The sequence below is a fragment of the Parus major genome, chromosome 2 (assembly GCF_001522545.3).
Source record: "Parus major isolate Abel chromosome 2, Parus_major1.1, whole genome shotgun sequence".
In the NCBI taxonomy this organism is placed as follows: Eukaryota; Metazoa; Chordata; class Aves; order Passeriformes; family Paridae; genus Parus; species Parus major.
The window spans coordinates 93,757,694-93,781,653 of NC_031769.1; the positions used below are offsets into that span (position 1 = coordinate 93,757,694).

General features: G+C 38.2%; 1 protein-coding gene across 10 annotated transcripts; it reads right to left on the reverse strand.

The window, feature by feature from the left end:
• Positions 1 to 1,493: 1,493 nt before the first annotated feature.
• On the reverse strand, positions 1,494 to 23,776 carry C2H18orf63 (chromosome 2 C18orf63 homolog). Of its 10 annotated transcripts, XR_001519681.3 has the most exons (16): positions 22,511 to 23,776; positions 20,228 to 20,397; positions 19,496 to 19,574; positions 18,003 to 18,059; positions 16,562 to 16,673; positions 15,573 to 15,614; positions 14,563 to 14,639; positions 13,059 to 13,168; positions 12,349 to 12,445; positions 12,168 to 12,253; positions 11,417 to 11,600; positions 8,961 to 10,031; positions 7,826 to 7,942; positions 6,164 to 6,260; positions 3,278 to 3,325; positions 1,495 to 2,948 (listed from the first exon to the last, which is right to left on the reverse strand). XR_001519681.3 is itself a non-coding variant. In XM_015619289.3 (15 exons), the coding sequence occupies exons 2-14, from the start codon at positions 20,359 to 20,361 to the stop codon at positions 6,201 to 6,203; spliced, it is 2,223 nt and encodes a 740-aa protein (XP_015474775.1). In that variant the 5' UTR covers positions 20,362 to 20,397; positions 22,511 to 23,776; the 3' UTR covers positions 1,495 to 2,948; positions 6,164 to 6,200. The 10 variants fall into 10 exon arrangements, 9 of the variants coding, with proteins under 9 accessions (XP_015474781.1, XP_015474775.1, XP_015474773.1 ...); XM_015619289.3 differs by lacking the exon at positions 3,278 to 3,325 and having other exon boundaries at positions 6,164 to 6,257; XM_015619287.3 differs by having other exon boundaries at positions 1,495 to 3,325; positions 6,164 to 6,257.
• Between the last annotated feature and the right edge of the window lie 184 nt (positions 23,777 to 23,960).

Below are 23,960 nucleotides of genomic sequence, written 5' to 3' on the forward strand. Positions count from 1 at the left end.
TAGAAAAATGCTTTTCACATTACAGACACGGCATATTTTTTAAACATCTCTGATGAATCACAGCCATCTGTGTATGTAGGTGCATATTCACAGAGATGCTCTAACACACACAGACATGTGTGTGCATGTTTATATATAAATATACACACATATTTAGCTGTTAACACAATGGAACAGAAGTGTCTCTCTGAAAGTGATTATTTATTCCCAGACAAAGAGCTTCCTGCAAGAAGATGAGACGTATTAGCCTTCAATACTTTTGAACTTCTCCCACTGGAACAGGCTTAAATCCCTTTTACATATTGGGTAGAATAAGAAATTTGTTGTCACTGTTTTGAACAATAAAAAGTGGTTGCAAGAAGCTATGTGTGTTCCTGGTGGATCTGTAAGCTCTTTGAAAAGAATTTACACATCTTTTCCAGCAAAGTTCCAGATCCTAATACTACCCTGGGGGGATTAAGATGTTCAGAGTTTGCATCAATTTCTGCAGAGATCCCAGGGAAAACAGATTTGCTCATCCTGGCTGTAAATTTTTAAGTGAGAGGTTGAGCTGCTGCTCTGCGCTGTGCATGGGTCAACAGAACCCCTCAGATTTGCAACCTGTAAAATAATCTGTAAACTTTTAAATTGAGATTAGACAGAGGGCTTGAGCACATGTCAATTTAAAGTACATAAACATTTCCTCTAGCTTACATCTGTAAAGATGAGGGAGAATAAGAACAGTGTCAATTTAGGAATACATGTGAGGAAAGATCACTCTCTGGAAATGCATATTTACTAAATATGGTGAACTCATCATAAATACTTCAGCTCAACAAATATTTGCTGAATCTTCTAATACAGAGGCCAAAGAAAGCATTCTCAAATGTAAATCTGACTCTACTTAGATATAAAATCAGATGATTTGAAAACTGATGGCAAAGCTATAAAACACTATAAAACTCATCAGATGTCAGTGGAAAAGAGATAATTTTTGCCAGCTGACCTCTTCACCAGTTTCTCACACCTGGGAATTGTTTTAACCTTTTACATATTCACTTGTTCCTATATACATTTATATATTTTGGGACCTGTGGAGTAATCTGTTTCTTTAATCTTGAGAACCCAAGCCTGCAGATATCACATCTGGAAGCTGTATGTGATCCTGGATGTTGAGGGTTCCTGTGTTTTGACAGGTTCTGGCACCTGCCAGAAGTGAGGGTGTTCTGCCCAGTTAGTAAGAACTGATCAAAAGCAGAAACTGAGTTGGGCTCTTACAACCCTTCCACATGAAAAGTGAAGAGTAAGGCAGTGGCAAAGGTCCCCTCAGCATCACCAAATCCTCCCAAGGCAGTCACAGCACTTATCCTTCCTTCCCACTAGTGGCATTTCCAACACCACCGCTCCTGCACCCAGTGTGGTTCCGCTCACTATCAACACCTTCCCATGCATTCACAAGGAGTGGGTGGGTGGGTGAGGTGGAGTAACAGGGTTCTCTCTCACAGTGTAGACCAGGAAATAGCTGGCAATTTAGCACAGATGAGTAACTCAGTAGTTTATTTAAACAGAACACACTGGAGCTGAGATAAATAATTTTTTTCTGTATTTTTAGTTCTATAACAGATAACACAAAACGATGTAAACATTTAAAAAATGCAAAAATTGTGCAAAATTACTTCTGTGATAATACAAGACAAATGCTGGCAACCAGCAGCATTTTAAAAACAACAACAGGAAACAGATCAGGCAAAGCACTAATTTATATAGCATGGTAGAAATGCAACTACTCTACAGGCTTTTCCATGCAAGACAGGAGAAAGATCAGTTCCATACAGTTAAACCTATGAAAGGTAACTAAACCACAGCATTTGAAAAGGAGCCTTTATACCAGCTTCCAGACAAAATGAAAATATAATTTGATTTCATGCTGAGCATATAGCACTTTTAGTATTTGTCTTGGCTTGCTGTTTGGGTTTTTTTTCTTTGTTTGTTTGTTTGTTTTTGTATTATGTATTAAAACTATGTTGACAGTCACCATTCAAGAAAAAACAAAACAAAACAAAAGTTGTCATAGTAGTAGGACAAATTCCAGTTTAGAAAAATGAAGAGAAATACAGCTATTGCAATATGAACCTAAAAAAAAAAAAGTTTAGTGAAAGGCACAAAGTCCCATTGTATCAATCCCTTCAGAAAAAAATATTTGCAGATGTATGTCCAAAATAAGCGTTAAACTACAGTTCTGTAACATTTGAGTTTAGGAGCTAGTGCGACATTTGATTCTTATTTTCCAGGGAACACAATAATAGTCACCCCAAAGCAGTGATTATGAGGCAACAATCTTACATATGTGTATATATTTGTATCTGCACATTGCAGTAGGTCACTGAAGTCACACGGCAACAAAACTCCTCAAAGGGCAACTACAGGTTTTCTAAGAACTCCTGAAGAATGGGGAACTAAACTTAAAAAAATATTTTACACAGCAGTTTCATATGTGAAAAGTCATCAAAAATTACAATGAGAACTAATGAAGCTTGACTCAAATCCAGCCTTTAAATTATTTCTGTAGGAATAAAATTGTTTATTCTCCAGTCATTTGACTTGATAAAGAAAACTAATTTGGGATTTTTTTACTGATGAATCAAACTGGCCCAGGCACTGTAACAAAGAATTAAATAGTTTATCTTTAAAAACCTGACTAGAAACAACAAAATAATTTGGAAGAATGATTAACTGTGTAAGCAAGTAGCAGGACATTTATTATGTAATTCAAAAACTAAACAATTTAGTTTAATTTCCATATGCATTAGAGGCTTATTAACCTGAACTGTCTGAAGAAGTTGATGATACATGGATTCATTTGACTGTATTTAACCCTCAAATTTTCATCCAAAACCAGCTACCAATGGCAAACAGCAAAATACACAAAGTTCAGAGATTCTGAAGTATGTTACTGCCCTCTTGGGAACCTGAATGGGGGAAAACACAGAAAAAGTTCAGAGCATAGAAGAAAACAAAAGACAACTGAGAACTCTATGGCTAATATGAAGGAAAAAATATTGCTGTATTCCCACATCTGCATCTGCATTCCGTTTACAAAGCTGGGGTTCAGGGCATTCCGATTAAATGTCTGAATTTTTATACAGAAGAAGAAAGAATTCTCTCCATCATAAATATGTGGTATTTTGCACAGATTTATCCTTTTAGATCTGGGCATTTTAGGATTAAAGTCCTCAAAATACCACTGTCAGTTGTGGTGTTGGAAGTAGGAACTTCTGTTGCAGAAGTCTATTCACACCTTCTTAACCTTTGGCTGAGGTCAGGCAGCCAAACCACATTCTTAGCTCTACAAGAAAGTAAGAGATGGAATCTTAAAATACCATTCTTTAGCATTTGTAAATGGTCAACCATGCAATAAATTAAGTCCCAACTTGAAACAATCCCATAGCAATGGAAAATGGATAGGATAACAGAAAAAAATATTACAATAGCAACTCTTTTTGGGGGTATGTCTTAAGTACTTAGACACCAACAACCTACTGATGCACGCAGTTCAAAGGTTATTTCTGCTACTAGATTTGATAAGGGTATTTTCCACCATCATAAAAGAAATTGCTTTTACATTTAAAGATTGAATATTCTCAGAATAATTTTTTTAATGAAACACATATTTTCACTACATAGGAAAGATAATATTTTAGCCTGCCATTTCACATGATGAAAACATTTGAAAGACAGCTTTGTTGAAATTTCTGTAGAATAGCCTTCAAATTATAACATAAATTCCTAAATGTTGGCTTAAAGGATGCACTATTTAGAAGAAACAGTCTGACAGATCTCAGCCCAAAACTGCTGAGAATTTTTTATATAATTCCAGTTGTGTGGACCTCCTACCTTACTCTTATATTCACACAACATCCTTACAGTAATAGCAGGTTTCACTTTCAGGTGAAATTCTGCTACTGTTACTGTCTGTGATGAATTTATAGCTTCTCATTTGCTAAATGAGATTTGGTAACTGAAATCAAAGGTCAGTATCTCACTATAATACAGGAACAGAACAGGAAGAGTTTTGCAGATCAGTGGCAAAAGCTTGGAAGCTTCAGTGCTGCCATTTTTAATGTCTGTTCTTCCACCAACATTTGCAATACTTCAAATACTTGTTTTAAAACATCTTTCTGTAGTAGTATACACCATCCTTTGGAAGCTCTGATCTTCTGATTTACCTTAGGAAAAAAATTTGCTTTTCACAGTAGTTTTTGACCTTGAAAATTATAGGGTGACTTCCATTAATAAAGAACTAAACATGAAGACTCTTAGTATTAGAATCAAATATTCAGCTTCTTAAAATGTTAAATACTTCTCTCACGTTGCTTTATTAACACACTCCAAGAAAACAAAGAAAAAAATTAGGATTTTGCTGTGATTTCCTGGACAAGTCAAGAGGCTGACTTGTCAAAGTGGAACTTGGCACATAAGTCATGAAAACTAAACATTATTGCAAGATAATTGTAAAAAAATGTTTTTTTTTGTCATGAATTATAAAACAAAGTCCTTCCTGCTGACTACATCACTGAATTCCAATGTAAGAACTTCTCACACATAAATCTTGCTACACAGTAAATTTGAAAACTCACAAGTAATTCTCAAGTGTTCAAATGAAAACATGCACTCTGAATGCATGTGTAGTAATACATAATGAAGGAATTTAGAGCCCAGCTTTTCAGAATCAAAACTGTAGGCAAGAATCCAACAGCAGAAGTTGTTTTAGCTCCAGTTTTGTTTACAAATCATCAACACCAATGAAGAACCCTTACCAGTGGGATTCTGGGAAATCTTATTTTAAACATTGGATGGAAGACATTGTTTTCTCTGCAGGGTTTAAAGCGTTATCTACCATGATCAACTTGATGCTGTGGCATTTAACTCATAAATAAGAAAAAAAATCAGAGTTAAAAAAAGTAAAAGTTCTGACCATTTGCAGAGACACCACTTCTGCTCATTAGTCCTCAGTCAAAGCACAGACTTTGGACCTATGGATATATATGCTGATTACTAGAACAGAACAGCTCTGAAGAAGGACCATGCCTGAACTGCCTGGCTCAAAGCAGGAGAGATGAAACGCTAAACCCAGGGACAGAATATGCTGAATACCAAAGTGTGAAGGCTAGAGATGAAAACTTCTATCCATACCAGACTTTCTTTAGGAAAAGCAGACACCTGATATACTTGTTCACTGGAGGAAATATATCCCAGTAAGGAAAGGAAGAACATAAAGTGAATCTCTCAGACAAAATGCACACTTGGCTACTTGTTTTCACTTCCATTGAAGCTAAAAGCCAGGTTAAAAGACGTACAGTTTATATTTTGATTCTTTATTGCTCTCTTTTTCTACTTGCTTTGTATCATATACTTCTTTTTTGGTGCTGTTCTGTCTGTGTGACCATCTTGCTTACATCAATATTTTCACCTGAATAAATAAACTCCTATTTATCTCTGAAACAGTTAACTGTACAGGCTACTCTTTCCTGCACGTTTTACTGCTGATCACCTGTGATAGACATTCAGTCCTTAAACCTGGTGAGCTTCTTATACTGTATCCTAATGCTGCATTCTTGATATTCAAAGGAATGCTCAAAGGACAAGCTTGTTTTATCCTGCAAGACTATTATTGACAACCACCCACAATGTGGGTTGAAATACGTTGTCACAAAACTAAATTTACTCCATTTTCATGACAGACAATTTTGTCCTGTGGTTAGATCTCAGCAACAGATCTCTTGTAATGATATCAAATCATATACGCAGCTCCACGTTAATGGTTTTTGGTTTTACCTTTAGCTCAGATTCAAGTGAAACTTTGAAGCCCAAACAACAGGCTTATTTTAGTCTGATAGAAAAATGAGACAATCAAAGTACAAATTTATGTCAAAATCTAAGTTCTAGTACATACAAAATGCCTTTTTTTAACATCATGTGTCACAAAGAAAAGCACAATGTTTTATTTTCTAGTGTCCTTTGCATCAGTTACCTCATCAATTTTCTCTAGAAGCCATTTATTTTTAGTAAAGTGATTACTTTGTAGGCAGCTGATATCATCATCATCATCCAAAAGAGCAGGAACTATTACAGATGTGATATTATTTAAATAAAAGAAAATATTTTAAATTTGGAATAAACATACCCAGATGTAGTGTTTTCTTTCAATACTCCAGAACATCTTAAGTAGAAGTTTTACTTCTTTTGGCTCTCTTTAACTTTGAATAACCTCCTTCTTTCTGCTTACAAAAACAAGACAAACAGAAAAGGGCAAAAACCAATAAAACAAATGAAGTGGGAACAGTAAGCTACAAATTCAACTAAAAAAAGTTGCTTCTCAGTGAAATGCCTACTTGAATAAGAAGTAATTAATAAAAATTTCTGTTTTGCAATATAAATAATTTTAAGTATGTTTATAAGTACAGTGGATATATAATTAGGACCACAGCTACTTTGAAAATACCCTTTACATGCTGATAACCATGACTTTCAAAACCAGCTATCATTTCTGATGATCAGTAATGACAAAGGCTTACTCTTCAGAGATGTGTTTAGCAGTGTCCCCTGTTAGCACCATTATATTTTAATCCGGGGACAGGAGGAATCAGCCCAATAAGCATCAGAGAGTCCATCCCTACCCCGATTAACAGACAAGTCTCTTTCCTATTCCTGACACACCAATGAAACTTCCTGAGAGCTGTACATCCAACTCTCGAGTCCAGCAGTGGCAGCACTGCAGTGGCAATGTGGCAGTGAGAACTTGCTGTGTCCTGGCACTTCCCAAAAGCAGCTTGCAGGGCTCAGGAAGGCACCTGTGCTACTCGGAGCTTGCCTGGAGAGTGAGGAATGCATGGGGCACTTGTGACTCCTGGCAGTGCCCCTTCCCCATTCCAGCAGTGCTGCCAGACCAGCTACAAGCTCTCCATGCTCACAAGCCCTGGTGTGGCTGAATCATTCCCAGTGGCAGGTAAAGGAATTCATTAATTCATATTGTGGTGGAAGTCCCCCCTCAATATCCAGACCCCTAGGCCTGTTATTCTTATAAACAGCTATTTTCAATTTCTGGTTTCCTTCTCTTTGTGAGAGTGACTCTACTGCTGTAGCACTGCAGTGCTGGGCCTGGAACTAGTGACTCAGTTGTGGCCCTGTGGAAGGGCCTTTCCCAGCTGCAGTTGGATGGGGCCAGCTCAGAGCAGCTGGGCTGGCGCTTCCCACACAAACTCCTCTCTTCCCTGCTGCAGCTCGAGCTCTGGGGTATGAGCATGTTCCTGCAGCAGGCCCCTGGGGCTGCTGCACTGGCCTTTTCTGATCTGCACAGAGAGCACAGACTGTGTTCTTTTAATTACAGTTAAACATCCAGAATTGTCTTGTATTTGGCTTTAAAAGCATAACAACAACAAAAAAGTAATTTCTACAGAATGTTGTTAAATTCAAGTCCTTGAGGTGAAAAACTCACAGAGCCACTGAAAATACCTAGAGTTATGCTGGGCAGGACAGAACTTTTCTGCAGAATCAGAAAATCTGCTTCAAAAACAGTAACATCATTAAATATTTCAGTAGCATCTTTTGCTGCAGAGAAACATTCAACATGAACTCTTCAAGTGACAGTATCATACCTGATGGTTACTATTAATTTTATCCTGGTTAAGGTTAATTTTATCCAGGGGGGTCAGTAAGGTTTCTTAGCCTGCCCATTTTAATTGGAACATACTAAAAATTTTTAAGTATCTTTTTTATCTCTTAATTCAGGTCCTTCTGGACTGGATTAAGGAGTGCATGTGTGTGTGGGGGGAGTGAGGGGGTTTACTTGTCTTCTTCTGGCACAACCTTTCTTTACAGATGCTTCCATGTTGCTCTCCATGTCTGGCAAAGTTGGTTTTGAGGTCAGTGTTTCACATGTCAGATACTTGTTCCCTGCAATCATCTTAAAGTATAGAAGTTTATACCTTCATTAGAAAAACACCCCACAACATTTTGAACAAGACCTGAACTTTTAAAATTACCTGCTTTTTTGGAAGGTGCCATCATCACACAAGGCTGAGATAACCCACCAAGTTACATTGTATGGATGAAAAGCATGATAAGACCAAGACATTTCATCCATGTACCTAATATATGGAATATCATCCTCATAAAAATTGCACTGAAATCAGCTCAACTATTAATTTAATTGCAATGCAGGGAGAAATACAGAAAAATTAGGTGGTAAAGTACTTCTAGCTGTCACATAATCATAACTTTTACTCAAAACAGAGCTAACTTCAAAGATAGATCACCTTGCTTTGGGCCCCATTCAGTCAAGTTCTGAAAATCTTGAAGGCTAACAAACCCAAAAACCTCTCTCTGCAAATTGTTCTAGTAGCTGACTAGCTGTTCTAACACTGAAGATTTTTTTCCTCATGGCCAGTGGGATTTTGTTCCTGTTGCAACTTGTGCTTTTTGTGAAATTGTAATTAAACATGTTTTTGCAAAACTTCCATGCTTGTCTAACTGCACAATGCCTTACACACAACTGTTGTCAGTGCTACACAATTGATGAGGTTTGAGATTTCCTTCCAGGAGGAAGGAATTATTCCATTAATATGGATTTATATGGAGACTGAACACCAAAAAAAATGTCACCATGTTAACCTCACACAGACCTGGATAAAATGTCTAAAACAAAGGAAGACTAATTGCCACACCACAGAAGTCCCAGATTAAAGAAGTGTTAATTTCACAAAACACAGTAAATCATCTTCCCTTTCAGAAAAAAAAAAAAAAAAACCAAAAAAAAACCCAAAAAAACAGCAGTGGCTGAAAACATTAAGTTATATGGTAGAATTTTAGAAAACTATCTTGAGAATGATGGTAGAACATGATGAAAGTCATGCTCCTTATTGCTTAACGTTGTTTTTGAATTTGTGAGAAGCAGTGAGAATGAGACCTGTTCTTTACTGTACCTGTTCAAAGTTAGGTTTGGAATGATGACTGGTTGTCTCAGCAGTACAGTCCTTAGAGTGGCATGCTGCTTTGTTTGCTTCACTTTTGGCCATGCACACTGTATCTTTGAAGACAGATTCATGAATATTTAACCCAGCTCCTTTATTTGATCTCTTTGTTTGTTGCAGTGGCAAACTGGAATTTGTCATTTCATTGTCTAATTTACAAATTTGCAAATGCACTTCCTTTGACTGGTGTTGTTTGTCAAAAAATTGAGTAGTATTTTGACTTGCAAACTTTTCCCCCCTTCTTGCACTGGAAGCAGGAGATTCATGTGTATTCAGACATGGACTGGTGCTGGACTTCTGAAGCACTGGCCCAACATGCTTAAGAAAGAGCAGAGAATTTGCCTTTTTGTGATTGACTTCACTTGGATTCCCACCTGAAGCAGAGTTTTCAGAAAAATCAGAGTTAGTAATTTGTCCACTAGACTGGGTTTTCCATCGGAATATGGGTGTACCATGTTTTGGGTGTGTCTTTGTGTTCTTTACCTGAAGGGCGCTGCTGTCAGCAGGAGTTTTGACTGGCACGTCTTGAATGTGTTTGAAAACCTGAGTTATGCTGGATTTGTGCACAGAGAGCATAGAAGATGAAACACCCACACTTTTTATTGGTGAATGCCATTCAGCATTTTCCCTTTTCTTCCTATCTGTTTGACTTGTGATCTTTCCATTCATTTGCATCAACTTTCCTTTGAAAATTGGTATAATTTTGCTGACTTTTGGGGGCGTGGATTCAAAGGCTGAGTTTACAGGTGGTGCTAAAGACTTTGCCGTTGGTAACTTTGGCACGCCAGGTATTTGCTTATTGCTCATTGACTTCTCTGTTGCTTCAATGCTAACGCCTCCTGTAGTCTTGCTCGAAAAACTGTGTGTTCCTGGCTCTTGGATCAAACACTCCATCCAGTGGCTATTTTCCGTACTGCACGGTGAAGGAATTCCAGGCAAAGTCGGTTTTCTTGGAGGAGCCTGCGTTAGAGATACTACACACACCATCTCACCGTCCAATTTTGTATGCTTAGGTTTTATTTCCTGCAACACACCAAGAGCTGCTAAATTGAATAAACTGGATTTAACGGTCTAATAGTGCCACCTAATGCATCGCTATATGATATCATCTTAATACACATCACAATACATAAGCATACAATTTTGTGTTTTGGATTAGAATGACTGTATTTTAAAACAATATTTAGTTGTCACTATAAATTAAGGGGTTTATTTAATCCTCTGAATTCTTTGTTTACAAAATACGCTAGAATATTGTATTTCTCAGAAGGAAAGACTTAATTATCTTGGTTTAGTGCCTTCCAGCTGGATAATGTCTATCCCTTTTGAAGGGTTCTGCAGAGGGTTTGACTGACAGGGTTCCTCATCCCTTAAGACTTCTAAGAACTTCTGTATTCTGAGCAAAAGACAGTTTGGATGTCTATAAAAACTGCAGATGACACAGAGGACCCATTCTAGCTTTGATCACTGGAGAGACATAAACAAGAACTGCTTTCTGAAAGAGGATTATAGTATTTTAGAAACTCTCCAACTTCTGTCACTATTCTTTGTTCAGAATTAATTACTTCATTTCTTCTTTCACACATTACTACCAAAAAAATTTGAGCCTCAGCCTTTGTCACAACCTCAAATTATAGGAGTTTTGATTACTTGCCTCCTTTCTATCACCAGACATGGAGTAAATCTTTACATCTTGAGTGTTTTAAAATGCTTATGTCCACATAGTCCTCTTTTTAAATAAATTGTACTACTATTACTACTGCTAGTAATAACAATAACAGAATCATGAATGGTTTGGGTTGGAAGGGAACTAACAGATCATCTAGTCCCAGCCACACTGCCATGGGCATGGACAACTTTCACCAGACCAGGTTGCTCAAAGCCCCAGCCAGCCTGGCCTCGAACATTTCCGGGGATGGGGAATCCACATCTTTGGGCAGCCTGTTCCAGTGCCTGACCATGCTCACAGCAAAAATCTCTTCCTAATATCTAATCTAAATCTACTCTTTGTCAGTTTAAAGCCATTCCTCCTTGTCCTGTCATTACATGTCCTTGAAATACTAACAATAGTAATAATGTTACTGTTGTTATTGTTGTTGTTATTACTGTTTTTATTATTATGGAGGAGATTTGAGAAAGTCCTGGATCTCAAACTGTAAAAAAAATCTATAGAACTGCAAATACTAATAGCAAATAATTAACATCAAGTCCATTTTTAATGTATTTATAATGTTAATAACTTCACAATGGCAAATACTATAGCTTGCACATTAATTTAAAGTTCTAGGATTGATAGTTGGTTGTGAAAAGCATAGTTTTGTGCTCTTACTATGCTCTGAATATGATGAAGATCACTTCATACAATGAAAAAGTATGTGCCATTAATATGTTTATAAAAAAAGTCTTACATGCACTGAAGGCCTGGAGAGTTCTTTTGTAGCATAAAGTGCTTTACTTGTCATCTTTACTGGAAATCCACACAGCTGTGAAAAATTGCTCTTCATGTCAGAAAGAAAAGAGTTCACTACACTTTCTGCATCTGTTCTGGGGAAATACTGCACTGGCTGACTTCGGATGCAACTTAAAGGGTACCTGAGTAAGTGTTCAGGGATACATAACAAGTTTCTTTACATTTCTATAATTACTAATCATCCTTGTTGAGAAGAAAACATGAGTTTGTCTAAATGTTTTTTTAAAAGGTGAACAAAAGCACTGAATTCCTTATGGGCCTGAACTTCATAAAATTAAAGGACTTCAGCACATCTATACCACACTAACCTACTAGAGCAAAGATTACTCAATATAAGTAACCTTTAGTCTAGTCTTTCCTGGCAGGAAAATTCTCTTTAAAAGGAATCTTTGTTGGCCACATTTTTATACAATTTTACTTTCTTCTACACCACTTTCTTTTACATCACATTTAAAGTGGCATTATCACATTTATGGAAGCTGTGAAGGAAATTGTTCTATTTGTCTTCCTATTATTCAATACTGGGACAGAGACTTGACTGAATATTTTGTTTCAGTTTGTCTAGTAAAACACTTCTCTACTGACTACTATGAAATTATGAAAGGAATGTGGCATACTCAAAAATGAAAAGCAGAGCTTTGCTAGAAGTTTAGGAGAGGAAATGTAATAAATATATTCTAAAAGGATACGTAAAGAACCTTTCCCCTATTGGTTTGAAGTAAACACTCAAGTATATTTTTGTCTCTTCGAGATCCTCAGGAAGAATATATCCATACTTGGATAAACCAAATACAAACAGGTATTACAAGGACAAACTCAACAGGCACAAAAAAGGGAGGGAGAAATGAAAGCAGTATATGTGTTTCTTACCAGACTCTTCCAGTGCATCTGAAAATCCTTATATGAACGGAAAGGAGATTCTGGAGGAATTATGTGGCTGATGTTGATGATCTGACCCATTTTCATGCTGTGCACAGGTAAAGAAGGGATGCTTAGAAAGGGTGTAATAAAATCTAGTTGAAAATATACTGGTCTATTGGGGAAAAAAAAATCCTATTTTTGGCATTTGAAGTATTTAGAGATTATTTTTATGTTTTGAGGACTAATACCTTTAGCTCATAAATTTATAATATAACAATAGCAATATTTCCTGAAGTATGGTAGAGAACATGACAACTACAAGTGCCATTTCTCTTCAACACTCACTATCATCATTATTTCTCTTATATTTAATGATGAAGAATATTAGGTAAAAATGGAGGTATTTCATGGCAAATTTCTTTAAATTAACTTTCTGCTAAAACTGAATTTGAGAAAAACTGATGTTCTTGCACACCATATAAGTAACACAAAGACTACTAAAATCAAAATAGTATTTAAATGTGTAATTTATATTTTGTTGATTATTTTTCTTGTTTTCCTTAACAATGAGATAATAAAAACAACAACAACAACAAATACCTGAATTTAAAACAGACTGTAAAACAGAAGTGGTCTTATCACTAGCATAAAATTCACAATCTGTAGGGAAAACATTCCAAGAAATGTTTATTTCTGCTGAAATGTGAACAGATTCCTACCTTGGCAAAACATAGCACCAGTTACTTAATATGGAATGTTGCTGAATAACTGTATTTTCATTGCTGTCAAACAGCTTTATGGTGTTTGATGAAATATCAAAATCTCCAAGCTTAAAACAGAAAAGAAGGTTTGTTTGCAAATAATTCTATAGCAGTACAAATATAAAATTTTCAAAAAAAAACTGTGTATCACCATACACTGAAACTTGATGTATTATTATTCTTTCATCAGCTCTCACAAATTTGATATTCCCATCATCAAATTGCACACTATCTTCTGTTAGAGCCTACACTTCCACAAATCGTGCCAGTACAAGGTTTAAAGTTTATTGAAATCAGTGAGATTTAAACTTTATTTGAAATGGTTTCATAGGAGTATAGAACTAATTTCTCAAACTGAGAGCTGTCTCACTTCCATGCACATTTTTTAAAAGTTCAAATCAGACACCCATGCTCAGCATTCTAGTAACCGTGTGTGTCACTTTGACTAAGCATGTGCAAATGTCCAAGGAACACAATCAATGGGACATGCAGTTTCATCCTCTGAGAAGTCAAAAAACACCATACTTTTTCATAATGTCAGAATTTGACTGTAGTGGACAATCAAAGACTGAGATTTGTGAAACATCTTGTCTTTCTATAATATCTATGAGGGTTTGCATTTATTCACTGACAAGAAAATCTGGACATTTCTGTTTTAGAAAAGAATTGAAAGGATGAAACTCATAATAAAGCCACATCATGATCTTTTCTATCATTGGTCTGTGTCATTTGGGAACTGGCTTCTTATAGATAGCTTTAATGTTTATGCTGTCCCAAGCAGGTCTCAGAAGAAATCCTCTTTCAGCAAAGAAGAGCTTGGATGAGAAATATTTATTTTAGAAGAAACCAGCAAGCCTGACAAATATGCCCTGCATGTAAGGACATATTCACCACAGGTGGTACGGTTGTCAAAAAGGCTAGTAAGTTGTCAACCTCAGCCATGATTTCTTAAACAATGTATAAATTAAGCTTACAAGCAGCATAGTCCTGGCTGCTCCAGTATTTTGGAAGCTGCATAGAAATTAAGCAGATTCCATAGTAACTATAAAAAGAGATTTTGAACATGGTGCTGATAACTCACTTGTAGTTGCCCTGTTACTAAAAACCGTCTATATACTACAGTGTGACTGAAAGCTTTCTCGAAAACACTGCTAGAAGGAAATCTAGAGCCACAAAGACACATCACTGCTATATTCTGTTAGTATTTTTGAAATCTCTCTTAGCCTTGAATCTCAGCTTTACAATGCTTGCTAGAATGCATCAATATAGATACAATATGCAAGTTATGCTTTCATAACCTGTGCAGATAGTCAAATGAACATGGTTAATGTCTCAGTGCAATCAGAAATAAGCACTCCTATCCCCACCATGCTAACTGGAAGTCACCTAACAGAAAAGAAAATTAGAAGAAAAGAAGATTAATAAAACAGACACAGTCATAGGAAATACAACTGGTTTATACCTTGGGGGGTGGCAGCCGAATTGAGCAAGGCTCCACACTGATGCAAAGCTGTCTCTCTGACACATTGAGGTCTATAACTAAATTAAAAAAAAAAAAGCACAATGTCCTCTTTTGAATTACAGCTCATCTCTTAGGCAGAAAGCTAACCCAAATATTTATTTAAGGTAATTGTTAGTCAAAATGCTGTGCTTGAAAATCAAAAGGCTAGGCTTTCTCAGCAGAGAAATTAGAATTAGGTGCATTTTAACAGTGAAAAATAAGAATGAGTTCCTATCATACAGTAACTCAGAAACTCAAGGCTGTCTGTGCAACTGTGTGCTTGATACTCATGTCCTTGACAAACAAACACCCATTTTCAGAGCAGATGTAGTTAATATAACCATTTGCTGCACTGAATAATTCAGACCAGTATTTTCCATCCAGGAGCTGTCAATAGGAAAGACTAAATGAGCAAGGCGAGCATTTATAGACACATCTCCAGAACTTTCACTCAGCTTTGAGTTCCTCAACGTATATCTCTGCTACAATTTTAGGCTCCAATATCCTAAAATGTAACCTTTAACTTTTATACTGGAATAAAAATATTACTTTGTAATTTTTGCAATAGCTAGCCACCATGCTTTGTGACTTCACTTTTGTGAACAGCAAACAGTACATACTGGACAGTCACTATAGCTCATTTTCCTATCTATTAATATGGAACTTTCACATCACTTGCAAGACTCATAATTTAAGGTAAGTAAATTTAATTGCAATAATTATAACTTTAAAATGGCAAATGTCAATCTAGGGCTCTAGGTAAAAAGTATAAAAATTATTTTGTCACTAATTTTTCACATGTTCAGTTGAGCTGACAACAATTACAGACAGAACACCACCTGCCACCAAGTGTATTTTGACAGAAGTTATTTCAGAATGAAAACCAAAGACCCTGTGCTGGTAATACCAAGATTGTGGCAGTAACTTAACTTTACCTTGCTCTCTCAACTTTAACAGAATATTGTACTTACCAACAGCATTTTGCCTTCCTGAATGACACAAAAAGTCTTTCCCTTAATAAATAGAATAGACAGACATTATATTCTAAACCATATCTCTAAAGTCTTTATGTGAAAAAAAAGGAGAAACCACACAGTTTCGTTTGTGTCTATCACAAATGCTGAAAGGTGTGTTCCTTCTAAGGAGAGAAAATCCTCTCAATCAATTAACTTTTCACTGATTCATTAACATCTTCTACAAGAAAGAGACATAGAAAAAAGTAAATTAGTGGGCAGCAATCTATACATCACTTTTTCCTCCTAATCCTCTACTTCAGCTGCTTCTCCTGAATCGGCTGATTTCATTCTGAGACCCATATGTTTTGAAGATGCTGAGAAGAGAATACTGTTGTTATTGTGGCTGGAATTAAGATAACAACATGCACACTTCTCTCAACAAATATTTGAAATTATGTATACAATTGTTCTAATTATTACAAGCTACACTGTAGTTTTTTATACTTTGGTAATTCACATTTATACCACACAGGAGTTAACAGAGATGTCAGGCAAAGCAACTATGATCCAAAAAAGACAGAGCTTGGTAGAAGGAGAGGGTCTGACAGAAAACCGGTTCTGTTTAGAAAAGCCTACAAATCATGTGCAGAAGTGTCACTGAGAAATCCGAGAAACAGGCCAAATTTTTAGAAGACGTTCTCTGTCCAACAATATTTGATTTCATCTAGTACATTGCATTCAGTTGACATAAATATTTGATGTATTACAAAGATAAGGAAGAAGATGAAAAGGTGATTGGCATGTCCATTCAGAATATTAACTTGAGTCATTGAACTTGGATAACAAAATGAAAGTGCAAATAAAGAAAAAAGTAATAGGATAAAGGAATGAAACAATTTATTATAATGAATGAAATAATTATGGAATTTAAATAATGGAAAATAAATGCTACAATTATGAATTGAAACTAAATGCTTGATCCCTGACCCAGGTGAATCAAATACCTTGCACCAAGAGATGACCAGCCTTGTTCCATCTGGGTGCAAGCCTGGCTGTAAGTGTGTAGGAAAGACAGGTTTGGAGAAGGGCTGGAGTAACTGTTTGCGGTGCTTCCAGCTAACAATAACAGAGACAAAAAGAAGTATACATTTTTAGCAATTTAACAGATTTTTTAAAGGCCTGAGTCAATATTTAAGCAAATATACTGCTACTTCATCTTGGAGAAAAATCCTAGTATGTGCCACACATGTTTAGCTTTCATCTACTTAGCAACAAGAGGAAAGTAGCACAGTATTTGATGCAGACATTTGGATTTCACGCGCCATTAAAGTGAGGTGCACGATAGTTCCTAGAATGCTTTCACAGGGCTGATAATAGACTCAGGGAAAAGATAATTGAACCCTCTGGAGTGCTTTACTAGATATGCAACTTCCTCCAGACAACAGGCACAACATCCAAAGCTGATATTACCTCTGCTGTCAGAGTCAAGACCAGAGACATTTTCTGGCAATCACAGGAAATAAATGTAGTTTTGCTCACCCAATAGCTCTATTTGCCTGCCTGTCCTGCAGAGCTTTCTCTTAACCATCAGCATTAGTCAAGAAACTGACAATAGGTTAAAAAGTTAACTAATACACCTCTAGAAGGATGTTTCTAATGAATCCTGCAAGGAATTGCTTGGTGTTGGAAAACCTAACACTGACAGTTACCAACACATATCAACATAAAGCAATTCTGTAAGGTAAGCATATTTGAACAGTGTATGTCTTTACTGATCTGCATATGCATTTGCACTTCTTGGAACAAATTAAAATACACCCAGCTGGCTGTGCAAATGAATTATGTGCAAAAGTGACTGGCTTTGGTTACAATCAGCCTTCTGACTCAGCAATTTTAGTGCATCCACATATGCATTAATAAACCCCATAGATGTTGCACACTAGACAATAGTAAATCACATGCATATCATACAGTCTAAAAATATATCAGCTCAGATTCCATTTCTTCTCTATGCTTTTGTTTTGTTTCCCTGAGACTGCCCAGTATAGGTTGGGTAAACCCAAAGGTGAATGGGGAGACAGTTCAGCTGCCTGAACATTCCCACTGGATGAAGGGGATGACACCAACAGGAGAGCTGCAGGTCTATGGCCCAAAGGTTGTCTCGAGGTCAGTCCCCAATGCCTCTGAGCAGGAGCAGGATGCCACTTGAGCAGAGAAATATAGAGGTATTTCTCACAAACTTCTTAAAACTCTTGAGTTTGACAAAGTATAATTACCATGCCCCAATTCACAGGACATATTTTGTCTATGGGGCAGACTTATAAACCCTGAAACTCAGCTTCTGTAGTGCAAACTGCAGGGCCTATGAAAAATACTCATCTCTGACAACAGAAATTGCAGACAAGTGTAACATTCTAAAGAACTGTGTCACATTTCAGCACTTACAGTAGCTCTGTGTCTCTCTACATAGGCTTGACATATTCCTGATTCGTAAAATGGTATCTAAAAGTAACAATAAAAAAATAAATCAAGTGCTTGCTATTAAGCATAAATTAAATTCTAGTACAACAGTGACTTTCTCTTTGAAAACCATGCAAGGGAATAGTTAAGCCAACACTTTATCCTGTGTTTTAAAGGAGAAAACTAAAATTAGCTCAGGTGTTTGCCATACTGTAATCTCATGTCTAGCTAAAGATACACTCACAAACAAGCCAAGCAAGCCAAAGACTTCCCAAAACAAAGCTGCAGAACTCTGAATGCTGCTTCTCTCCTTACGAATTGGGTGGCACTTTACCAATTTAATCCATTTCATTCCACAGATTGGTTCACCATCTGAAAAGGCCATTTAATAAAAAAAAAAAAAAAAAGGACTTAAGTTGCCACTACACCACTAATGCAAAAAAAATAAAAGTCTGCTTTAAATGAAATATTTTTACTTAACCTTGATCCTCAAACAAAACACTTCTTAGAGAAACATAACATGTATGTGTGACAAATACAACAGACCCTGTCCATACTCTGGTTCAGACTGACCAAGCAGCAACAGGCCTCACATCCTTGGGATGAACTTGCAAGCTGAAAAGTCCCTGGCTCACCTACAAGGGAGTGAAGGTATCTTGAAAAATATTTCAAAAGGTGTTTTTGAAACCCAAAAGTACAAGATGACCAAAGTACAGAAAGAACTATCAGCACTAAATCAAAGACATCTGTCTTGCCCATACTACTGATTAGAAGCCAACTATTTCACCCTTTAAATATTAAAATCAGGATGAGCCCAATCTGAGCACACCCTGAATGGCCAGACTGTACAACAGCTGGCCTGCATGGCAGGTGATTCTGTTGGAGCAGGGACACCTCTGAAGTTTAGAGATTCTATATTGGAAATTAAGAGAACCTTTCTTACAAGAGGTCAAGAGACCATTTTCCTGTGATCTGCAGTGACTGAAAGCATGCTGAATTCATGCTATGAAGAATTACTAATCCATGCAGCTACTGAGGTACTATAAACATGGTAGGGATAATTCAATTAGACATGAATTGTTGGCAGAATATGAGACGAAGATTGGCTACAGCCACACATAGGCCCCAAAAATGAAATCCAAAAAGGAATCCACTCTGAACCTCATGTCTCAACAGGAGGGCCCTCTGTACTCTTTTGCACCTCTGTCTCCCTCTAGAGTTAGTCATTCTAACTCAGTTTCCCTTTTCATGTTTCTTCCATGTGTAATTATTAAGGTAAACCTTGGCATCAAACCTCCTGAACCTTGTCCTGAACACTGTTAAAACTTTGCTAAATTTCATCAGACCCATCCAACTCTGTCAAATTATTATTTTACCTCAATAAAACATAGTGCTGCTTCTCTCTTTTGAGTGAGGTGCACTCTGCTTATCTACAGCAGTCTGTAATTACAGATACTTATTTATACAGTGATACTGACCGCCATCACAACCGAAATTTGATTCAGTGTCCCCATAACAGGTGCAGAAAGGACTTCTTGATACAGGAATAATAATTGTCTATGAAAAAGGTGAGAAAGAAAATAAAAACGTTTTCTTTTTCCCAGCTTAAATTTATTTTCCTTACTTTTTACAAACACAGTACATTCCACCTTTATCAGTTTCCATTGGTTCAATATAATTGGACTAGTCCAAGTTACTTGCTCTAGGTAACCCACAACAGTCTAAGACAAAGATTACAGGCAAAGATTACAGGCCTTTGGCACACAAATGGAGTTTTCCAAGTGTTCCTTTTAGCAGAATTTCTCATTTCTCCCCTTTTCTTTTAAAGGGAACAACAGAATACTTGGTGAATGCCAAGAAGCCTACATCTGCTTTCCAGATAATCTTTTTGCTTAGTCTCAACCTACACAAAGCATCCCAGCATTGCAGATAAACAGATTAATTTTGCCTGTTTATTTATTTGAAGTATGTGGATTAGTTAGTTTTAGCCTGTAAAATTTAAACCATAATAGAAATTATTTTTTTGTTCCCCAATAGCCAGCGAGTCCCCTGCTCAAGAAAATAAAAACCTATATTAAACATTTTTGTACCGTTTGCCACTGATAAGAATTCTGCTGATTTTATTAGAGTTAATTCTAGTACTGCTAATAAAACATTTGAATAACAACCACTAGCAGCTTCTGGAAATAAGAGCCCTCAAAACTCTTTACCTGCAAGTCTTTATCTGTGTACTCCTTGCCTCACTTTCTGGTATCTGAGAACTCAGTGTTACTGTTGCAGCACAGAGTTTTTGCAGCTCAGGCAGACTGACAAAGAACAGAGACTGGTGCCTGGTGCTATTCATGGTATGCTGTTGATTGCCCCAAAGCAGTACCTGGGTCTTAAAATAAAAAAAAAATAATTCATTTTTTTTAAGGCTGGTATTTGTTTACAGGACTTTATATGTTATTAGGTAAATTAATAATCAATTATATTTTGATTAAGAATATAGAGAAAATATAACATAATTTGGTCAGCTAAACCAGCTGAATATCCTTTTTCTATATGTAATGTATTATATTTGACAAAATAATTATTTGCAAGAGCCAAAATATTCAGAGTAAATACAAGGACAAAAGAATAGAGTACATGTATGATCCTTGCCATATTAACTGAGCGCATGCAATGGAACTCAGTCATTTTGGAACCTCCTAAAAACCACTGAAAAGAACCCAAAGAACCAGAATTTCAGACTAAGATTATAATTCCTTGATGCCGTACTAACAAACATGTCAATGGGAATAACATGCATTTATATTATCCATCTTGCTGGGTCCCTGTTGTGTGCTACTCTGCCCTGCAGCACAGGCCAGGTTCAGTGTAATGAGTTAGATTATTCAGGACAAAAAAAAAGAAATAAATCTAACATTTCATTATTTGAAGAAAAATACACCGTTTAACTGTACCACCTTTTTCAACCAAAGTATTTCAAAGAAATGCAGGTAGGTAGAAAGCCAGGAACAAACACTGCTCACCAGAAAAAGCTGGTTTAATATTTTTCCCCTCTCCAAACCCTAAAATGATTTTGGGAAATGGTCTTACTGGCACAGCGAAGACAGCAATAAATATTTTTTTCCCAAATTTTATGAATTTGCCAGGTATTCACCTGGTATTCAAATTTGTAAATTGTGATAAAACAATTATGAACTGGAAACATATTTTGAGGAACAAAAAGATACCTTTGCTGTTCTGATTTTGCTTTGCTTTTTTTACAGTGTAACACTTTAAACAGATTAACCTCTGTCATATCCAAGAAAAATCACAAGGTTTTATAACTGTCACTTAAAAATTTTTACAACTGTCATTTAAAAGAAAAGAATGTTTTCTTACTTCTTACCTTTAAAGGAAAACACATTTCAATTTTTTTGGCAGTCATGAAAAGTAGGGGTTTTTTTAAATGTCAGCCAAGACTATCACTTCATCAGAGAATTCCAAAAGCTACAGCTCAAGGGAAAGCTCAATTTTAAACAAATGAGAAAAAAAACCCCAACATATTGTCCTTATGCAACCATGGAAAAGAACGCATGAGTCCTCAGCTTTCATAATGTTTATTGGGGATTTTTGTGGCAGAGATGTTGTAAAACACTGGAGCTGCAACGCTCCAGTGCCCTGCTTGCTTTTGGGGGATGACTCCCCTGTGGGAACAAACAACTTGCTGTATTAAGCCTAAGTTAAATCTTCCCAGACATCTTAAAAGCTAATGGGACAGAGTGCTTGCAAAAAGCTTCTCCCTTCAGGGGAGAGGATAAAGAGAAAAGTAGCAGATAACACAGAACTGCCAATTAAGAAAGAGCTACTGGTTATAAATCATTGGAAATAAACAACCGCCCTCTGTACAAGAGGACTTTACGTGCGTGGGAGAAACTCTACATTGAGAATTGCTGTGGAAGAAACCTTTACAAGCCAATAATCCCAGCACGTGAACTTGAAACCATCGCTGAGCTCCTGCTAAACTCAATAGAACATCAGTCAGGGAATGGCTATCGCTGTCTTTTCTGTCGGAACAGGCAACTAAACCCCGGAGCTTTACAGCGGTATTTGCAATTTTCAATAACAACCTGGAAATCGGAATGAAGAACCTCCTCACTGAAGCTGGGCACAACACCAATCCGAGGGAGAGTAGCTACTCTTACTGTCAGGATGACTGAAAAATTGAGGCAGGATCTGAAGATGGTGGTGGCATTCAGTGAAGTACGAAGCTGTCCTGCACTCAAGCTCAGGCTGCAGAAGTTAAGCACCAGCTTTCAGGAAGGGTGACAGGGGAAGTTTTATGCTACAAAAAACCCCACAAATCCAGCCTATAATCATGCCTGAGTGTGTCCATGGGGCTATTGCTGCTGAGGCACCCAAATTGTGTATGGACGTGACATGGGGATATGGGGACCCATACTGGCCTGAAATACAGACAAGACCACCGAAAACATCTGAGACAAGAGCAAAGGAAATAAATTTACCTCAGCCAAAACGGAAGGGAAACAGGATGGTGATTCTCAGAAATCAGAAGCCTCACCGAGAGAAGGGGAAGGCACTGCTCCCTGTGCCCTCAGCCCACCTGGCAACAAGGCACGGCAGTGCCACAGGGAAGTCTCTCTCCAAGCCCCGCGGGAGAGTTCTCCCAGCCGGGAGGTTTTGAGGAGCTGGGAGGAAGCGCCTGTGGCAGGGGTTCTCCCGCCGGGATCACCTCACGGGCTGCGCGGGAAAAACGGCAGCCGCGCGCCCCCCGCCCTTGGGCACCGCCGCCTGCCGGGATCAGGGAACATGTGTGACTTCCCGGGCAGTCCCTGCCTGTCGGGACACCGGCAGGAGAGCGCAGGGTGCTCGGGCCGCCACAGCGCCGGTCAGAGCCCCGGCACAGCCGAATTCTGTCCGGGTGTAACTCAGCCCGCTCTCGGCTCTACCTCTGCCCATGGCAAAGGCGCTTTAGCCGGGCACAGGCAGCTCTTCGCCGAGCCGGGGCGCCAGCCAGCTTTAGCACAGAAGCACCGAGGATAACCCATCTTAGATGTTGGGAAACAAATCTTTACTGCGAGGGTGCTGAGGCACTGAAACAGGCTGACCAGGGAGCCTGGGTCACAGAGTCACAGATTATGAGGGTTGGAAGTGACCTCTGGAGATCATCTAGTCCAACGCTCCTGCCAAAGCAGGGTCACCTGATCAGGCTTCACAGGAACACGTACAGGTCGGTCTGGAATGTCTCCAGAGAGGGAGGCTCCACGACCTCCCTGGACAGCCCCGACCGGCCCATCTCTTGCCACTCTCAATGTAAAGGTCTTCATGTTAAGCTGAAACTTCTTGTTTTTTAGTTTATGGCCACTGTTCCTCGTCCTGTCTCACTGAAAAGAGTCTGACAGCTCCCCGAGTATCTTCCCGTATGAAGCGCTGTATGCTCCTAAGCATCTTTGAGGCCCTGTGCTGTTCACTCTCCAGCACCTCCTTATCTTTCTTGTACTGGAAAGGGTTCAAGGCTAGGCTGGATCAGACTTTGAACTACGTGGGACTCGTGGTCCTCATAGCAGGGGAATTGGAACTAGATGACCTAAAAGGTCACTTCCAACCCAAACCATTCCGATGTGGTTCTACATTGCAAGTCGGCGATTAGCTCGTCACAGCGCACACCGGCAGCCCCGCAGCCCGTCGCTGCCAAAGGTGGCGAACGCTGGGTTGACTACCCCAGGAAGCGAGAGAGAAGCCGCGACTCCAGCGCCCGGACGCGGCCCGACGGCGACCAGCGGGGGCTGTCCCAGCACCGCCCCCGCCCCGCCCCACCCGCCAGCGACCGGTCACGTGGGACGGCGGAGTGGGCGGAGCATGGCGACAAAGTCCCGCCCCCGGTAGCCACGGCCGTCCACAGACTGCCCGTCTGCTTTGAGTGGCATTGCTCTCCGCCAATGAGAGGCCGGCGGG

Coding starts and splice junctions, on each gene's coding strand:
- C2H18orf63 (XM_015619285.3), bottom strand. CDS start 20,361: ATGAATAGCACCAGGCACCAGTCTCTGTTCTTTGTCAGTCTGCCTGAG. Junction 15,615..16,561: donor TGGTCATCTCTTGGTGCAAG/GTATTTGATTCA, acceptor CTATTTATTAAG/GGAAAGACTTTTTGTGTCAT. Junction 13,169..14,562: donor TTCGGCTGCCACCCCCCAAG/GTATAAACCAGT, acceptor TTCTGTTTTAAG/CTTGGAGATTTTGATATTTC.